General features: G+C 42.6%; 1 protein-coding gene across 3 annotated transcripts in view; it reads right to left on the bottom strand.

Moving 5' to 3' along the window:
- Positions 1-20,265, bottom strand: part of SOBP (sine oculis binding protein homolog) — a 226,740-nt gene that overhangs the window by 74,865 nt on the left and 131,610 nt on the right. For 2 of the 3 annotated variants that reach the window (XM_084831334.1, XM_084831325.1), the window contains exon 5: positions 8,420-8,515. The exons of the other annotated variant lie outside the window; for it this stretch is intronic. In XM_084831334.1, coding sequence (XP_084687460.1) covers positions 8,420-8,515 — 96 coding nt within the window. The remainder of the gene's footprint in view (positions 1-8,419; positions 8,516-20,265) is intronic. 3 annotated transcript variants of the gene reach the window in all.

The raw sequence follows: 20,265 nt of genomic DNA, 5'->3' as shown, positions 1-20,265 counted from the left end.
TGTACAAAATGAAGCAGGACAAAAGCTAATAGAGTTTTGCCAAGAGAACATGCTGATCATAGCAAACACTCTTTTCCAACAGCACAAGAGGCGACTCTACACATAGACGTCACCAGATGGTCAATATCGAAATCAGATTGATTATGTCCTTTGCAGCCAAAGATGGAGAAGCTCCATACAGTCAGTAAAAACAAGACCTGGAGCTGACTGTGGCGCAGATCATGAGCTGCTTCTTGCAAAATTTCGGCTTAAATTGAAGAACGTCGGGAAAACCACTAAACCGTTCAGGTATGACCTAAATCATATCCCTTATGAATATACAGTGGAGGTGAGGAATAGATTTCAGGGATTAGACCTGATAGACAGAGTGCCTGAGGAACTATGGACGGAGATCCGTAACATTGTTCAGGAGGCAGCAACGAAATCCATCCCAAAGAAAAAGAAATGCAAGAAAGCAAAGTGGCTGTCTGATGAGGCTTTACAAGTAGCTCACGAAAGAAGGGAAGCGAAAAGCAAGGGAGAAAGGGGAAGATATACCCAACTGAACGCAGAGTTCCAGAGAATAGCAAGGAGAGACAAGAAGGCCTTCTTAAATGAACAATGCAAAGAAATCGAGGAAAACAACAGAATGGGAAAGACTAGAGATCTCTTCAAGAAAATTGGAGATCTCAAGGGAACGTTTTGTGTAAAGACGGGCATGATAAAGGACAAAGAAGGCAGGGACCTAACAGAAGCAGATGAGATTAAGAAGAGGTGGCAAGAATACACAGAAGAACTATACAGGAAAGATCTGAATGTCCCTGATAGCCATGATAGTGCAGTCACTGAACTTGAGCCGGACATCCTAGAGAGTGAAGTCAAGTGGGCCTTAGGAAGCATTAGTAACAACAAAGCTAGTGGAGATGACAGTCTCCCAGCTGAGCTATTTAAAATCCTAAAAGATTATGCTGTTAAAGTGCTGCATTCAATATGTCAACAAATCTGGAACACTCAACAGTGGCCACAAGACTGGAAAAGGTCAGTTTACATTCCAATTCCAAAGAAGGGCAACGCCAAAGAGTGTTCAAACTACCGCACAATTGCGCTCATTTCACATGCCAGCAAGGTGATGCTCAAAATCCTACAAGCTAGGCTTCAGCAGTATGCGAACCGAGAACTACCGGAAGTACAAGCTGGGTTTTGAAGAGGCAGAGGAACTCGAGATCAAATCGCCAACATTCGCTGCATCATGGAGAAAGCAAGAGAATTCCAGAAAAATGTCTATTTCTGCTTCATTGACTATGCTCAAGCCTTTGATTGTGTGGATCACAACAAACTGTGGCAAATTCTTAAAGTGATGGGAGTACCAGACCACCTTACCTGTCTCCTGAGAAACCTGTACGAGGGTCAAGAAGCAACAGTAAGAACCAGACATGGAACAACCGAGTGGTTCAAAATTGGGAAAGGAGTACGACAAGGCTGCATATTGTCACCCTGCTTATTTAACTTATATGCAGAGTACATCATGAGAAATGCTGGGTTGGATGAATCAGAGGTCGGAATTAAGATTGCTGGGAGAATTATCAACAACCTCCGATATGCAGACGATACCACCCTAATGGCAGAAAGCGAAGAGGATCTCAAGAGCCTCTTGTTGAGGGTGAAAGAGGAGAGTGCAAAAGCTGGTTTGAAACTCCACATTAAAAAAACAAAGATCATGGCATCTGGCCCCATCACTTCCTGGCATATAGAAGGGGAAGAAATGGAAGCAGTGACAGATTTTACTTTCTTGGGCTCCAAGATCACCGCAGACGGTGACTGTAGCCATGAAATTAAAAGACGCTTGCTCCTGGGGAGGAAAGCTATGGCCAACCTAGACAGCATAGTAAGAAGCAGAGACATCACCTTGCCGACAAAGGTCCGTCTAATCAAAGCTATGGTTTTCCCAGTAGTAATGTATGGCTGTGAGAGCTGGACTATAAGGAAGGCTGAGCGCCGAAGAATTGATGCTTTCGAACTGTGGTGCTGGAGAAGACTCTTACGAGTCCCCTGGACTGCAAGGAGGTCAAATCAGTCAATCCTAAAGGAAATCAACCCTGACCGCTCATTGGAAGGACAGATAATGAAGCTGAAGCTCCAATATTTTGGCCACCTAATGCGAAGAGAAAGCTCCCTGGAAAAGACCCTGATGCTGGGAAAGACTGAAGGCAAAAGGAGAAGGGGACGGCAGAGGATGAGATGGCTAGATAGCATCACGGATGCAATGAATATGAACTTGAGCACGCTCTGGGAGTGAGCGCAGGACAGGAAGGCCTGGTGTGCTATGGTCCATGGGGTCACGAAGAGTCGGACACGACTGAACGACTGAACAACAACAACAATCGGCATGCATAAGTGCACACACACACACATCCCTCTAATGTAGACCAGTCCCCAATTTATGCTGCAAAAGCCATGACATTCCTGCCCCTTTTAAGGCTTGTAATATATAAGCCTGTTTATTACATGTAAAAGAATGTCTTTCCCTTGTGCAATTTAATTGAACTAAATTGCTCTCCCACCAAACCTGCTATATCGTCTTGCCCCCCACCTCCCAAACACACACACTAACACTCCCGGGCAAAATTAATAGCTGCTTTTGAAAATTGATTTAGATAACAAAATAGTGGGGGAAAGGGTTAAAACTCCTTCCCTCCCAACATTGATTCTCCAGTCCAACTCAGAACATCTCTGTATGCACGTGCGCATGTGCACACACACACACACGCACACACACACCCAGAGCTACTTTTAAATAAAATAGAAAATATCAGGAAATTTGATGAAAGATTGTTCACATGACATGTAGTTTCTTCCCCCATAGAAATGTCACTGACAACAAATTGAATCAAATCTTAGGTGTGTGAGTGTGTGTGTGTGTGTTTGTGTGTGTGCATGCGTGCACATAGAGATTCTTGTCTATACAGAGAATGTAGGGTGCTCAGGTGGGTAGATGAAGGAAGCTTGCAACCATGGGAAAGCAAAGCATACAAAATGAGCAGGCTATGAGGACAGGAGGCAGGAAGGTGGAATAGTACAGGCTAAGATTATGTTGACTGGGAGGCCATAGAAAAAGAAAGGAAATAAACAAAAAGCAAGGAAATGTAGCTACTGGAGCAAGCAATGATGTATTCCATTATTGTGCTGCAGAAGTAAATGTATGAGTGTAGCATCACATTTTAACCAATACCCTCCCTCTGCTATCTCTTGTCACAAATTCCCATAGCTTTAATATTCCTTCCATTTGATGAGTGACATACTTGATGAATGACCTGAATGACAGACACACACAATTTACTAGGTCATCATGTAATATCTCTTCCAACCCTGCTGCCCCGAGATCTTTTAACAGCAGATTGAACCTGCACCTTCATACTTGCAAACAATATATAGATACACACATACACACTCCCTCTTCCTCAAGCTATAATCCCTCTTTAAAACATATAATATTCTAATAACTATATAATTAGGTAACAACTTAATTTGTGTGCGATGTTAGTTTTATTTCCAGGAACAAATAGATTGAAAGAATATCTAGGAATTTAATATCTAATATTTCAGTTGCTCAAATAGCAGCAGGCCAAACACAGATGCTGTATTTAATATCCTGGGTAGCAATTCTGAGCCAGATACACCTTCCTTTGTAAATTTGTAGCAAGGTGTCCAAGCAGAAGCTCTGTCTTACTCTGACAGAACATGAGCCAAAGACATTGCAATTTCTCAGGCAATTGCTAAGGAATCTGGGCTTCTTAGAGCAAGAACTGTAGCCTTTTCACTAGTCTTTTCATTTTGTTTACCCTTTTTCTTACAGTGTTTAATCCTCTCTCTGTCTCTCCCCAGCAGCCAACATTGACCTTACTGCACCATTGTATTAATCAACTTCCAAAGGACTGTGCCCTCTTTACCTGAAAACAAAAAGACACTTCTTTATATTTCATCCAAATGTTAAAGATCTAGATCTATCAATAGATAAAAAGAAAGAAACAACAACAAAAAAACCTTTAAAAACTGAATTCTCAGTGCTGGATCCATAGTAGTCTACTGAGCTGCCAGACAAGCCACTAGATTGGCCTAATTTTTGCTATAAAATATTTGTGTTATGTACTAGTTCCCTATTTTTATCATGTGACACTAACCACCAGGAAACCTAATTTTCCAAATGACCGAATTCACTGGTAATTCATAAGGAAAATTCTGCATCCTCACTGATTCAAGCATCTTAACCGCCAAGTTTAATATCTGGTTTCCTATGTTCTCTATTAAATGTTATAGCACATAACACATTTTGGATCTACAGTGGAAAATCAATACTGTAAAGTAGTCTCATAACTGCACAGTGGAATTTCTTTGTGGCTGTTTTCACCAGCCAAAACTGTAATTGTCACGGTTTTCCTAATAAATAGACCTGCCATATGCATAGTGGGGATTTGTTCAACAGCAGTTCATTGTTTCTCCAATTTGTTATCTAGCTGTTTTTGTTTAAAAGTTGTGAAGTTCTGCCTAACATACCAAACTATATTCTGCTCAGAGATACAAACATTGCAGAGAAGCATATGGTTTATAATAGAGTAAGGTTATTTGGCCTAGAAATCTCTCCAAGTACTTAGGAGAAGGCTTTTCAATGCATGTTTGTGACCCAGGATATTAACATTCTAACCATGTACTCTTGTTCTTCTGGGAGCTTGCTAGCAAACAACTTCCATCAGTGCTTGATCCCCTCGATCCATCCTGGCAGCACCCTCAGAGCAGAAGCATTTTCCAAACTAAAGAGACTGTACTGGCTGCAGCAATCCATACTGGAAAATGGCATCTGAACCCTAAAGCTAAGAAAGCACTTTTGAGCCTAAGCTTCCAATTTCCTCTGACAGGCTATTATAAAACTTACTCTGCACTGCATTAAAAGAACTCCAAGGATTTCCTGGGTCTCATAAGAATAAACAAGTTTCAATTTATCCTTCATTTAAAGCCTTAAACTTTTTTGCTGCTTTATAAAGGAGCCACCATCTGTCTCCTACCATTAATAACTGGTTAAGCTTTTCCTCAGGAATACAGGCATTCTTGCTTTGTTTTGTTTTTCCCCACTAGTTGAAAGGAACATTGCTAATAAAGAAAGCAGTTTGAAGAAACAGTCTTTCGTCTCCAGCTTTAGCAGCATGTTAACTAAATATATCTTCGGAGTACGCAAAATATAAACAGAAATGGAAACATCTGCGATATCAGTACAATATCCTGTATATATAGTAAATGACAATAAGTGCTCTAATCAAAATCTAGAGATCCCCATGAAGACCTCAATTGCTGGATCAGGAACCACAGATATGGATGCGAATCCAAATGTACATTGGAATCCGCATCTGTGTGCGGATGCCATCTACCCCTACTGCAATGCTTTCAATCAGATGTGCATTTAAATGTGCAACTAGTAATGCAGATATACATTTTTAAAGCATACTAGAGCTGGATCAGAGCAACATCATTGTCTCATCACCAAAGGCTAATAGAAGGAGCAATAGTGAAAACATAATTATCTCTCTCTCTCTCCACACACACACACACGCAGACTACAAGACACAGTCCTTCCAAATCTTTTTCATTCATAAAGGAAAATAAAAAAGAAAATGACAAACATTTAATTATTTCTTTAGATTAACTGATTCTGCTATTCTTTCTAATAATTTTTGCTTGTCATGATGCCTGACTCATTGGCTTATCATATTTCAAGAGTCAGGTAATAATTCATATACATTAATTAACTGATGACTTTAAAAATCTGATTTTATGTCATGCTTGCCTATAGGAACTTTTCCTGCATTTCTTTGTGCATGAAGCCCTTTGCAGTACATGCTTCCTTTCAAAGACAATATAGGATACATTAGGGTTGCAGGCGCAGACATGGCTTAGATAACATTATTTTAACATGAAAATAAAATGAATGCTCGTTTCTGCCTAATTTGTATTGTTTTCTAATCAATTAGGAAATGACTTGGCTCACGCTGAAATCAAACAGGAGTTTTCCACTGATTTAAATGTGAGCAAGTCTAGACACCCAGATCCATCCTTTATAATTACTTTAATTCAGTGAAACTATACAAAATAATAATCTGGAGTAACTATGAACTAATTACCCAGTTTAGAAGTAATTTGACAATACATATCAACATAAATGACTTCTGATATTACATTCTGTATTCATTGCATGATACTTAAAACAATTCCCTTGAATATATAAAAACATTTCACTGGCATGGGTCATTCATATTATTTGCTCACAGACAAGTGAATATCTGTGGTGATTAACATTATGTGAAAACAACCATCACATATCAAACCCACAAAACAATATTGCTTTCATATGACCCAACATTAGTGCATACCAAATGTGTTTCGATAGAGGCAGCTCACATTTTCAGCTATATGTCATCATGTTTGGATTATTGACTGATGTGACCATATGTGTGAATGGCTAAGACTAGATTCCTAAATAACTGAAATTCATGAGATTGTCTGTGAGCACACCACATTGAGTATCTATGTTAATAAAATATTTCCACATATATCAACTGGGGTGGGGGAGAATACAGAAGCTATACTATGAGTGTGATACTATTAATCTGAACTGGCCTACAAAGAATCATAATATGAAGGCATTCCTGAAGAATGGTGATGTGACCAGGTTCCTTTGCACTGTGACTAACCTGAGATTCTGGGACACCTATTGTGGCCTTTGTGCCACAACAGGCCCAGCACTGACAAGTTTCAGGCTTAGAGAAAATACAGAAGTCTTAGATATAACTCTTAAGAGGGTAATATGCAATCCTAAACATGTTTACTTTGATCTAGTCCTACTGTGTCCAGTGGGTCTTACACCCTAGTATGTATGCTTAGAATTGCAGCTTAAGAACATGTACTACGACCTGGATATCCTTGGTGTAAAAGTCAGCCATATGTTCATTGGTGAACCTAGACAACCCATCATTTTTCAGTTTTGTCCACCACCTGTAATATAGGAATAATAAAACTGGCTTTCCTTACACGGTTGCTATAGGAATTACTGCAAATAATGTATGTCAAGTAGTTTGGGCACTTAGGAAAAACATTACATAACTACTGGGCATTATTACTTTATTCCTTGTTGTCTCCATTCTTCTGGTGCTGTGCCAGACAAAGCTCATTATGACCAGAATATCTAGAACTGCATTTTCAAACAACTGGCTTTACCACAAGATCTCGTGGATTAAGGGGGAAATTGTGGATTCCTTATCCTTACAGAATTGCATCTGACAATTTCAGTGAAATTGTCTTTCCTGCCACCTCTCTGTCTTTACTTATTATAAAACAAAACGATTTCTATTTCCTTAACATACAATTATTTCCTTAATCTGCTCAGATATTGCCACTGATACAAATGGAAATATTTCCTATTTTACTTAAATACAATGGAGGAGAAACAAACATAAAGGGAGTAGTAACCATATACTCATTAGGACCTTAAATCTCCCTTTAAATAAATGACAATTCATTTTCTATTCGCTTTACGCAACAGGAGAGGAAATATTAGAGCTTAAAGCACTCACTTTACATACTAATCAAAGCCATTAAGATCCAAAAGCTTTGTTGAATAGAAATATAATAGGCATTTCTATTTGCTGTTAATTTTGCCTAGCTGCAAATGCTAAAATGAACAGCAAATTATCCTTGCCTTGGAACAGATATCTGTTCACAGCTGATAAAATCTCTCTTATGGCTTGTAAACATTCCAGACTCCTTGTCCGTGCTTTGCTGGCTTTCGCTCATTCCCCGCCAAAGAGAACAAGAGAAAGTATCTCAGGGTATTTCTCAATGTACTAAAGGAATACTTGAACTCTAAAGGGAGTACTGCATGTCAGTGCCACTTTGTGTGTGTGTGTTTTTAATGTTGTCTAAAAACAATGAAACCACTAAAATGTAAAAAGGGAGAGTTGGGGAAGGGAAAGTGATTTTGTCATGTAGGTATCATTTCTCTCCCTCCCTCTCTCTTTCTGGCATGTGCTTTACTCATGATTCATTGAATAACTTCATACTTTATATGACTATGGCCGCAATACTAAGCAGACTTACTGGGGAATAAGATCCATTTAACTCAGCGGAACTTACTTCTGAGTAAACATACTTAGGATTGTGCTAAAATCCAATAACAAGGCCATTTGGATTCTATAATAACTTATAAAAGATTTGCAAGCAAATTGAGAGCTCAGAATTGTTCGAGTATATCAGAGTTAGCATTTGCAACTGGTACAGGTTATATTTTTAAGCTGTAATATTTCATAATGTTATGTAATCATGAACAAAAGCTTTTCAAAAACTGTTTTCACTGTGCTAAAGTAACAATCTAGACTTGTTGTAAGTATGTTATTCTTACAAGTAGTTCGCAGTTATTCTTGAAGGCAAGTCTTGGAGTTTCCTTAGCATAGTGCTGCTGGGGAAAATTTTCAGCATGTCCATCTTCATCTCTAGCCTGAAGGGAAATATAATGGCCTATTTAGGGACTTATAAATAATGGAAGAAAAAAATAAGCTAAATGCATAACAGCTCAGATCATTAAAACAAACGGGAATTCCAAAATACAACAATATTAAGAAGTTTGCTTAAATATGCAGTACACTTTTTAGATATTAGAACTTTAAGTGCTCTTTACACCATTTTTTTAAAAAATCATGCAAATAGATTCTGGTGTAAGAGTTAAAAACAACAAAGAACAAGCCCCCAAATGAAGCATTTTAGCTGGCTGTTTTGAGTGTTGAACAGTGCAATCCTGTGCATGCCCACTCAAAAGTAAGTCCTACTAAGTTTAATGGAGCTTACTCCCAAGTAAGGGTGTATAGGATTGGAGACTTAGTGTTTCAGTTTACTTTGTTGCACTTTAAGGATTGTATTGCATATGCAATACAATCCTTAAAAAAAAAATTTTTAACCTTTAAAATGATCAACCAATAATATGCTTCCAGTTTCACTTTTTAAGAAACAAGGTCATTCCCTTAAAATGGTTTTCATATTCATGATTTACACATTAATGCTATTAAATGGATTTCCCCTTAATTCTTTTAAGTAAAGATCTGAACCAAGTGGCCATTAAGTGAGGGCAATCAAATATGTTGAAAATATTTAATTTAAGAAGATGCATTAAAAGTTATGGGTTATTTTGATCTACACTGTTAATTAAGGAAGTTGAAGTTTAAATGGAGACATTAACGCAATCCATTAGCAACTATACTGCTTGCATGTAGCATTTTCCTTCTAATCTACAACATATTCTGGTTTAGAGTTAAAGCAAACGGAGAAGTAGGTGAAAGGAGGAGTGTCAGCAGCATGCTCATTACACCGTTCATTTGGATGACACTTGCACTCTGTTCCACTCTCATCTCATCTAATCCCTGACTGTTCGCTCTCCCTCTCTCCTGGCCTCCTGAAATTCACAGCTGAGCTGTCCCACTCACATATGGCTTGCATATAATTGTGCATATTCCATTTTACACTGCATTAAAATGATGAGCCTCTGGCTTCAGGCCAGCTTATTTAAATAAGACCCAGTGAACTTGCAAGGGGAGGGAGGAAGAGGCAGACGGGAAAGCTATACAGCAAGCAGCAGGTAGTTCTGTCTCCTGCTTTTAAGATTAAATCTGTGTCTGCTCTAAAAAAAAGAAACACAGAATTACCTGATGTGATATATGGATCAAGAGCGTATTTGGAAATAAAATCTAACACGTATCTAAGAACCTGTGACAGCCCGTAGACATTCCCCTTCCTTAATGTAGTGTGAATTGTCTATTTTCATGTGTCACATTACAGAGGGTTTAATTTTTGTTAGTGTTGTCATTTGTGAGATATATTTGCACATTCTACATTTTGTGTCTTTTTTTTCTTGCTTTCAGAAAAGCTATCTGTCCCTAACTGTAGAGGCAAAAGAAACTGCTTGAGGCTGGAGAAGGTCATAATACTGTCAAGGGTTCTGAAGTGTCAGGAATGAATCTGAGCTTGTGGAGATAGCTAGCAGCTCAGATTCAGAATGGGAACAGCCAGAACAGGGGGAGGCTCCCTCCCTAGTGACCTCAGATATGGCAAGGCCTTCTTCTCAAGACCTTGGCACACAGATGGCTCAGCCCTGAAGGCCCCCCCCCTTTCCTCCTCCATGAGAACCCAGGTCTTGGGGGAGAGGAGAGTGAGGGGTGTGACTTGAGGGATGATAGGGTCCGTCACAGAGTGAAGTGGAAATAGTTAGAGGTGGAGCTCAAACGCTCCACCAGGTTGGCTATGTGTGATAGCCTACATAGGTGGGAGCAACTGTAAGGGAGGGGTATTCCCCCTAAGCTAGTCTGGCCAGGAAGTTCTTGTTCAAACTGTGGGCAACTTCAATAACTTCCACTTCAGCTCCTCTATTGGTATTCGTAATTGTGTGGAGTAGCTGTTTCCTTTGTAGCCTGAGAGTTTCCTAGAATTTGCATTTGTAAAGAAACTGGTCGCTAACTAATAAAGTAGTGAGCTTGAAGCCTGGTATCTTGGAGTGTGTTGACTGCAAAGCGGGAGGATGAAGGAACGTGACATGAAGTTTGACAAATTGCAGAGTTTGTGAACTACTAAGCTCAACATAGCTCACAACCATCTTTTGTTCTCCCCACATACCACCAGGTGCCTTGTTTCTGCAGTCCAGGCTAGCAGCAAAAATGGGAGGTTTACTGAGCCTGATCTAAATGTTGGGGAAGTCAATGGAAAGAATCCTGCCAGTTCCACTGAGCTTTGATTCAGGCCCTTAATAATAAAGGCTAGCAAATTTATTGCAGCATATGTTTTCATGACCTAGAGTGGTGCCAACAGGAAAACACAGCTATTTCATATTTATATGTGTGTGTTACTGTTCCTTTTGTATAATCTCGAAGAGCTAAATAATATGTGACAGGCAGTTCCATAATGTCAATATTTAAAAAACAAAACTGCAGGCCTGGAAGGCTGAAACAGGGAGTAGAAGGCCAGAGGGGAGGGTCTGCTTATGTCCAGTCTTAGATAGTTGGAATCTGCAGGGAGGTTTTGGTCTAATTCACTTGAAAGGTTATCATGAGGCAGAAGATAAGGACAGCCCAAACAATAGGCAGGGAGCATCCTACATGAGGCCATCAGAACACAAAGATCAGCAGCAGGGTCGAAATACCAGGGACAGCTCCCAGGTAGCGGTCAGCTTGTTCCAACGAGTTCTAGAGCCAGCCCTCCTGTTTATCTCAAGCTTTCCCCCCTTTCTAAAAAAAGGAATTCTTAAAGAAGTGGCATCCTGGCTTGGAGACTTTTTTCCTCATGGGTCTATTGCAGCCTTTGCCAACTTGGTACCCACCAGATGTGTTGGACTAAACATCTGTAATCTCCAGCCAGCAGGAGCATTGCTAGGGTCTTAAAAGATCCAGGGCACAGGCCCATAACACAAATTTGTGCATTTGCTCATAACACACACACACAAATATACGAGTCTAAGGGCACGTCTAATATATGTGTGTGTGTGTGTGTGTGTGTGTGTGTGGTGTGTGCATGAGTGTGCTTGCATGTGTGTATAGATTACATACATACATATATAAGAAGTGTGCACTGACCCCCCACCCCACTTCATCTCAGGCCCCGATTCAGCATTTTGGAAAACATCCCACTTCTGCCTTGGCCAATTCGTAGTCGGACCGCTTCAGCTCAGCACTAAATCCGAGTGAAGGTTTGGAAAATGAGTTTTTATGCTTCCTGTTGACTACCATGGGAAATTAGAAAAAAAAAAAAAACCTGTAGCATTTTTCTTTTGGTCAGAACTGGATAATTTCAGGCATAGTAGCCCCCTAGAAGGGGATTACACCTGCCTAATGTCAGAAAAATAGGTGCAGGGTTTATATTTTCTTTTAAAGGGAACTGCCAATACAATTTTTATTCCTTGGAAGAATTGGATAAAAAATTCAGGATTCATTGTCCCATCAGAGGAGACCATGTCTGCCAAATTTCAGAATGATAGCCACAAGGCTTTTTGTGCAAGGATGGCCTTGACATTTTGAGGTCTCCAAAAGAAGACATACTTACCTCCCTATGTTCCTTGTGGACCATTGTTCTGAAAATTACAGAAAGCCTACAGTTGTCCCTAAGTAAGAAACCAGCAAAGTTTCAGAAGCAGCAGTTCATGTGGAAGGGGAGTTCTCCAGTTTTGGGGAGTGAGGGATTTGCTTTCCCTTCCATTCACCCCTTCCTCAATAGTTTTTGGGTAAATTTGTAAGAAAATGCACAGGTCATTAGAGGTGTCCCCCAGGCAAGAAACCTGCGAAGTTTCTGAAGAATAGACATGCATTCTAATTTAAAATTAGTATAATTTATTTACATTTCACCAATGTTAGCAGCAGGGGAACATGGGTGGGAAGGTGCTACTGCACTCATGTCCTGCTTGTGGGTTTCCAATGGGCATCTGTTTGGCCACTGTGTGAACAGAATACTGGACTGGATAGACCTTGGTCTGATGCAGCACGACTCTTCTTATGTTCTTAAATAGAGAGTGCCTCTGAGCATGTGCAGAATGTTTTTCTTTCACCACTGGGCACTTACATTCTCCCCCTACCAATTCTATTCCCCTCCATGCAACCATCCCTCCTCATCCTACCATCCTCCAGCAACTCTTCATAAAAACAGATGTCTTGTTTTGTGCAACTCCTCTCTACCTCCTCCTTGTTATGCACAAGCTCTCATTGTATCTTCCTCCCCATAACTTCATTTGTGCCAAGACTTCACCAGGATTCAGCAAATGAATCTGTTTTCAAAACAAGGGCTAAGTTATGGAGAAACTCTGAGCATGTACTAAGTGCCTTTCCCTCACCAATGAAGCTAGAGTTCATGCAAAACAAAACAAAAAAAACCCAAACCCACAAATGACAAAACATGCATAGGACTGAGCTGAAACGGTAGTCAATTCATTAGACAGAATTGGCTAGGCACTGTATTAAGCCTGCAGTACCATGCTCACAATTCAGGACTTATTTTGGAGTAAACTAGGGATGTACGAAAATCTTACCTGGCTCCGCACCGGGCAATCCACGGTGGGGGGGAGGCGCTCTGTCCCTCCCCCCCAGAATCCTCCCCGGCCTGTTCTGCTCCACAGCAACTCCGCAGAGCCACTGGCCGGGGCCGCCCGCAGCCGGACATCCAGCTGCTGGGCTGCAAAGGGACGCAAATGGCGGCCACCGTAGCCGCCGCCATTTGTGTCTGTGTCTTTAGCTGTGATAGGCTATGTAAATATATACATAGCCTATCACGGCTAAAGAAACGGACGCAAATGGCAGCGGCTACAGTGGCCGCCATTTGCGTTCCTTCCTATTGCTGTGATAGGCTACATATATATTTACGTAGCCTATCACGGCAAAATACAGGGGCGCAAATGGCGGTGGCTACGCCATTTGCATCCCTGCCATGAGCCGTGATAGGCTACGTAGATACTTCCGTAGCCTATCACGGCTTGCCAGGTACACAAATGGCAGCTGGCATAGCTGCTGCCGGAGCCAGGTACGCAAATGGCCGGAGCCGCCGCCGCCAGAGCCGCCACCGCTGGAGCTGCAGCCAGGTAGGCTCCATTTCACGGGGCTTTCGCGGGGTGGTGGGGCGGGTTGCTCCGTTCTGCCATGGATTCCAGGGGGCCGAATTCACTGGAATTCAGCCTCCCTGGGATCTGTGGCGGAATTCTCTAACATCCCTAGAGTAAACATGTAGAACATCAAGGTGCAAACCTCCCTGCAAAAGTAACTTATGCTGCAATCCTATGCACACTTTCCTGAGGGTAAGCCTCATTAAACAAAATGGGACTTCTCAGTAGGCATACATAGGATTGCATAAATTAGCAATATTTATCTCCCCTCCACTTAAAAAATAAACCCCAAACTCCTATTTTTATTAAAGCTTTCTGTTCAGAGGAACATAGGAAGCTGCCTTGTACTGAGTCAGATCCTGGGTCCATCTAGCACAGAATTCTTGACACTGACTGCAGCAGCGGCTCTCCAGGGTTTCAGGCCAGATTCTTCCCTAGCCCTACCTGGAGACGCTGGGGATTGAACCTGGGACTTCTGCATACCAAGCATGTGCTCTGCAACTGAGCTACGGCCCTTCCTATTGCTGGATAATGGCAACTGACAAACAAAACAGCCCCAGTTTTATTTCTCCGCAGCCATGTGAACCCACTCTTCTCAAAGACTTGAGTGAGAAGGAGAAAACCCAACCCTCTTGTCTGTTTGTATAAAGTCAAATACAGCTCAGAACTTTTCTTGCCCACTGAAGAGAATTCTCTTTAAGAATTCCCCAAGATATGCTCTGGGTGGAATAAAGAAGAGAAAGAAAGAAAGAAAGAAAGAAAGAAAGAAAGAAAGAAAGAAAGAACAGGATAGGGGAGGGGAGGGGAGGGGAGGGGAGGGGAGGGGAGGGGCGGGGAGGGGAGAAGAAAATTGTGGAACTCCCTCCCTAGGGAACTCCGTCATGCCCCCTCTTTAATGAGCTTCCGTCGTGCATTAAAAACGTGGTTGTTCAGGCAGGCATTTGGGGTGGGTTAGGGTATTTTAGAAAATGTTTTTATTGTAGAATTTTATTGTTTTATTGTATGTTGTACATCGCCCAGAGTGGCTGGGTGACCAGCCAGATGGGCGATTAATAAATTTAATAAAATAAATAAATAAATAATCTAAATAAATAAATAAATAAAAAAGAAGAAGAATGGTGATTGGAAATGTACATGGGGTAATTCCCTAAGCCAAGTGGCTCCTTTCAGAGAGGTGGTACTTCAGAGGAATTTAGGAGGCTGTGGAGGGTTTGTAAGGATTGCACGTACTTAAATGAACTTTATGAGGTGAGGTGGCTGAGGGTTTTTTCTAGCTTTTTTATAACTGTAGAACCTATTTAAAAGCCCTAGCAGTTTCTTAATCATGACACCACATAGTCCTAACCCTTCCTATGGGATTATTTGAGTCCTACAGCTATTTAGGAGAAATTAAAGTGGAGGGGAAGAAAGAAGTTTGTGGAGACTGATTGGATCCTTTGCTGTACTGAATGGTCACCTTAAACACCTTCTGATTAGGATCTCTAATCCCCTGGGTGACTTGACAGTTTTTACTTTTTGTTTTAGACTTTGAGAAAAGGAAAATTTACACATGGCAAGCGCAAAAGCCACTGGACCTAACTGTGTGAAATCTGGCAGGTTCAGTCAGCTCCATAGGGCCTGCTAGGTAGGGATGTCAGAGAATTTCTCCACGAATCTCGGGGAGGCCGAATGCCAACACATTCGGCCCCCCGAAATTGTTGGTGAAATTCTCCGCCCCCCCCCCCCCGGGATGGGACTTACCTCCCTCGAATGTCCCTCTCGGCGGTGGGTCCCGGCGGGAGTTCGGCGGCGGTTCGTCGGGGGCGGGGGCGGCGGCCGGTCTTCTGACCGGCTGCCGCCGCCATTACAAAATAAAGTAAAAAAAAACAAAACACCCATGATAGGCTACGTAACGATTTACGTAGCCTATCACAGCTAGATTCCCAAAGTCATCCGTGATAGGCTACATAGATCGTTACATAAATCGTTACGTAGGCTACATAGATAGTTAGATAGATAGGCTACATAGATCGTTACGTAAATCATTACGTAGCCTATCACGGGTGACTTTGAAAAAAAAAAGCGCGTACGCAAATGGCGGCGCCCATGGGCGCCGCCATTTGCGTTCCTTACTTGGTCCCAGTAGTCTACGTAAAGATTTACGTAGACTACCGGGACCAAATAAGGAACGCAAATAGCGTTGCCCTTATTTTCGCCGTAGTCTACGTAAATCTTTACGTAGACTACCGGGACCAAATAAGGAACGCAAATGGCGGCGCCAATGGGCGCCGCCATTTGCGTACGCGCTTTTTTTTTTCCAAAGTCACCCGTGATAGGCTACGTAACGATTTACGTAGCCTATCACGGCTGACTTTTGGAATCTAGCTGTGATAGGCTACGTAAATCGTTACGTAGCCTATCACAGGTGTTTTTTTTGTTTTTTTTCACTTTTGTATTTCGCGGCCAGGGAGACGGGGCGTTTCTCCCCGGCCTGAATTTTGGCCGGGCGAGGCGGGGCGCTTTCCCCCCTGGCCTGAACTTCAGGGGGAGAACCGAAGCGCCTCCCCCCCACCACGAAGCAAGCTGCGGGACCAGGTAAGTGCCTTTCGTACATCCCTACTGCTAGGTGCACAAATTCCATGAATTTATGTGGAAGCACAAAAAAATTATAGCTCTTTGCTTTGACAGATTTTGTTGGAAAAAGCAAATTTTATCTGTGGCTAGCACAAAAGCCACTGGACCTAACTGTCTGAACTTTGGCAGGCTCAGTTATCTCTATAGGGGCTTCTAGGTCCCCAAATTCCATGCACATATGTGGAAGCACACACAAAAAATAGCCTTTTGCTTTGGCACACTGTGACTAGCACAAAAGTCACTGGACATAACTGCCTGAAATTGGGCATATTCCATCAGCTCCACGGGGGTTGCCAGGTTCCCAAATTCCATACACTTATGTGGAAGAGAGCTAGTGTGGTATAGTGGTGAGACTGGGAGCCAGGAGATCCAGGTTCTAATCCCCATTCAGCCATGGAAGCTCACTGGGTGACTTTGGGCCAGTCACAGACTCTCAGCCCAACCGACCTCACAGGGTTGTTGTGAGGATAAAATGGAGAGGAGGAGGATTATGTACGCCGCCTTGGGTTCCTTACCAAAGAAAAAAAGGCGGGATATAAATCAAATCAGTCAATCAATAATAAGAACAAAGAAATTATAGCTCTTTGCTTTGACACATTTTCTTGGGAAAAGCAAATTTTACCTGCGGCTAGCACAAAAGCCACTATGCCTAACTGTCTGAAATTTGGCCAGCTCAGTCATCTCTATGGGCGATGGCAGGTCCCCAAATTCCATGCATGTATGTAGAAGCACAAAAAATATATAGCTCTTTGCTTTGAAAGATTTTCTTGAAAATAGCAATTTTTACCTGTGACTAACACAAAGGCCACTGGACCTAACTGCCTGAAATTTGGCAGATTCAATCAGTTCCATGGGGGCTACTAAGCCTCCAGATTTCATGTATTTGTCATGCAAACTAAAAAGGTAATGGCCGTTTTTGTTTTCCAATGCAAATCAATGGGAAAATGTTTAAAAAATGGCAATTAGGACAGTTCAAAAGATCCAGGGCACAGCTCAAAAAAGATCCAGGGCCCATGCCCAGGAGAGCCTTCTTCAATGACGCTGCTGCCAGCCAGTATGACCTATGTCTCCTTTCTCTTGGGCCCCCTCTTTCCTGATGCACACTCACACACAAATGGAGAGGCTTCAGTCTCAGGCCTTTCATTCATCATCAACAGGTTCATTACAGATGCAAATCCTCCAAGACTCTCAGGCTACAAAGGAATGCCTCCAGGGGGTTCAAATGGGAACACCTGAGTTGCCTACAGTTTGAAGTGAGGCTTGCTGGCTAGACCAACTTAGGGAGGGATGTCCCAGCCTTCCAGTGATGCTTCCCTACGTTGCCTCTCACGCATTGCTAACCGGGTTGACTGTCTGAGCTCTGCCCCTGACGTTTCCCTCTTAGCTCTGCGCTGTAGTACAGCACTCTTATATCACAGCCCCCACTCTCCTCCTCCTCCTCCTGGCTTCTCACAGAGGGGGGCAAGGGGGGCCACCTGGGAGTTAGTAACCTGAGAAGCACACCTACCCATATCTCAACTGGCTTGGGAAAATGCATCCCCCAGTTCTGGCTGTTCCTCTTCTGAATCTGAGCTGCTAACTGTGCCCTGTGCTCAGAATCAATCCTGACACCTATGTCCATGGTGGCTGGGGATGATGGGAGTTGCAGTCCAACACATCTGGAGGAAATGAGCTTGGGGAAGGATGGTCTATTGTCATCCTTGGTGAGCAAGTGTGGGGGACAGCACAACTTTGAGTAGAGGGTGTGACAGTTCCTTGAGGGGCTCAGATGTTATATGCTCTGGTGGCCCACACAAAGGGGCCCAGGTACTGGGTCCTGATTTAGTATCAGTCCCTGAGATTTATTCAGTAATGGGGCCCATGTCTGGCTTTTCTGTGGACTGAGCTACACAGCACATCACAGCATGCTTCCCAAACTCTCTAGCATCTTCTCCTTAGCGACAGTGCCTAGGACATTGCTTCCAGCTGTGGTCATGGCAGGTTAACCCTTTTCCTTCCTGCCATTTCCTGTTCAAAATCACTCTGCCGTCCCGCACATGCACAATGAGTGGGAAAGCAATTTTGAGAAGTCAAATACACCATGCACAATAAATTTATGTAATTCTCTGCCACAAGATAGCCACTAGCTCAAATGGCTTTTAAAAGGGATTTCACAAAAGGGGGGCTCACACAAAATCCACCACATGTTGAAATAATGCATAAGGGGCGATTGCAGGGGCACACAGACCAGCCCTGACCATTCTGCCAGTGGCAGAAATAATTCCCCACCATCCATGTGTTTGGATAGCATGGGAAAGGGCTACATATGCGCAACCACATACGGCTGTACATGTGTAGAGCTCCTCTATGTGAGAAACAATGCTGTCCCAGTCTTGGTTCCTCTTTGCTAGGGATGTAGGAGAATTTTGGTTTTGCTCTGAATGTGAGTGTGAGCATGTGTCTACCAAAAATTTTCACAAATTGTTGAAAACATGCTCACATTCATCCCATTCCCTATTCCCAGTTCGATTTGCACAAATTTCCTCTGTAGACTGAATCAGCCCTGCTTTGGTCTATGGAGGAAAGTTGCACAAATTAGAAAAATTGTGCAAATGTGGGGGAACTTTTGCAAATCTCCTGTCCGATGGCTGCTCTATTTGTGCAAGTTTCCTGTTCGCACAGAGCGAGCAGTGATCGCAAACGCGAACGGGAATCAGGTACAAGATGAGCGGTGAGACAGTGTTTGGAGAATCCTGGTGATCATGAACCTCTCTTGTTCACCCATCCTTACTCCTTTCATAGAGGAACTCAATGTGTGCACATCAGTACTCATGGAAACCCCTTCCCCACAATGTCCAAATGGTGCAGTTGGCAGGGAAGCATTTTTGCTGTGAATATCAGGGGGCTATGGTTATGCATGCCATAGTGTGTATGTGTGTGGGCGGGGTACAGCTAATCCATGCACCCCTACAGCCCTCCTCATATCTACTTTTTTAAAAGTTGGTGGGGTTCATGTGATCCTCTCTAAATTCATGGAGGAAATGTATATCAATAACTACTAGTTACGATGGCTATATTGTAAGGTAATTGTTACCCTTTGGTGCTGCATATTTCATTTCTGTACCACCCAATATTCGAAGCTCTCTGGGCGGTTCACAAAAATTTAAACCAACAAGCACACAGGAAAACAATATAAAATATTAAAACATTAAAACTACAACTATACCCAGATACCATTGGCAGCTGCTGGTGGGGATGGGGAAAATGTGTGCTGTCATGACATCAGGATTCTGTGTAAGCTGTCTTACTCATCACAAGAGGACAGCAGGGCCCAGAAGGGGCAGCGGGGAGAGGGACTGACACAGGGCTGGCATTTCAGATAGCAGCCATGTGTTCTTGGTACTGTGCAGCTAACCGTCGCCGTTTGTGGCGCAAGATCCCCAACTGGAACCAACTTTGTGGTTATAAATTCACAGCACATACACCACTTCCAGCCGTTCCCCGGATAAGTCGGATTTAGATGTAAACTTTGGGTGCTGACAAGATTGCTATTTGGAGATTTGAAAACATAATGTCAGAATGGATGCTTTACGTATCCTTAAATGGTTAAAAGGCATTTGGTCACACTCTAGCACAGTGTTTGGTAAGCTTATGCTCCAGTGATTGCAATTGGACTTAAATGTGTGGAACTGCTAGTTCTGGGCCTCTGTTTTTTCATAGAATCATAGCATCATAGAATAGTAGGGTTGGAAGGGGCCTATAAGACCATCGAGTCCAACCCCCTACTCAATGCAGGAATCCAAGTCAGAGCATCCCTAACAGATGGCTGTCCAGCCTCATCTTGAATACCTCCAGTGTGGGAGAGCCCACTTTTGAAAGAGCAGCAGCTAATATAGACTATTATCCAGTGATTCATGCATACCAGACCCATTCACCATGGATCCAGCTCTAGTCATGGGCAACTACTCATATATAACAGGGGTGGGCAACTTTGGGAGGTCTGGTGGCCATTTTTGACACACACAACCCTTGTG

Source organism: Heloderma suspectum, chromosome 1 (genome assembly GCF_057233095.1).
Source record: "Heloderma suspectum isolate Gila_16-S chromosome 1, 16-S_ref, whole genome shotgun sequence".
NCBI lineage: Eukaryota > Metazoa > Chordata > Lepidosauria > Squamata > Helodermatidae > Heloderma > Heloderma suspectum.
Note: the sequence above shows the minus strand (reverse complement) of the source record. Positions and strands in the feature narration are given on the sequence as shown.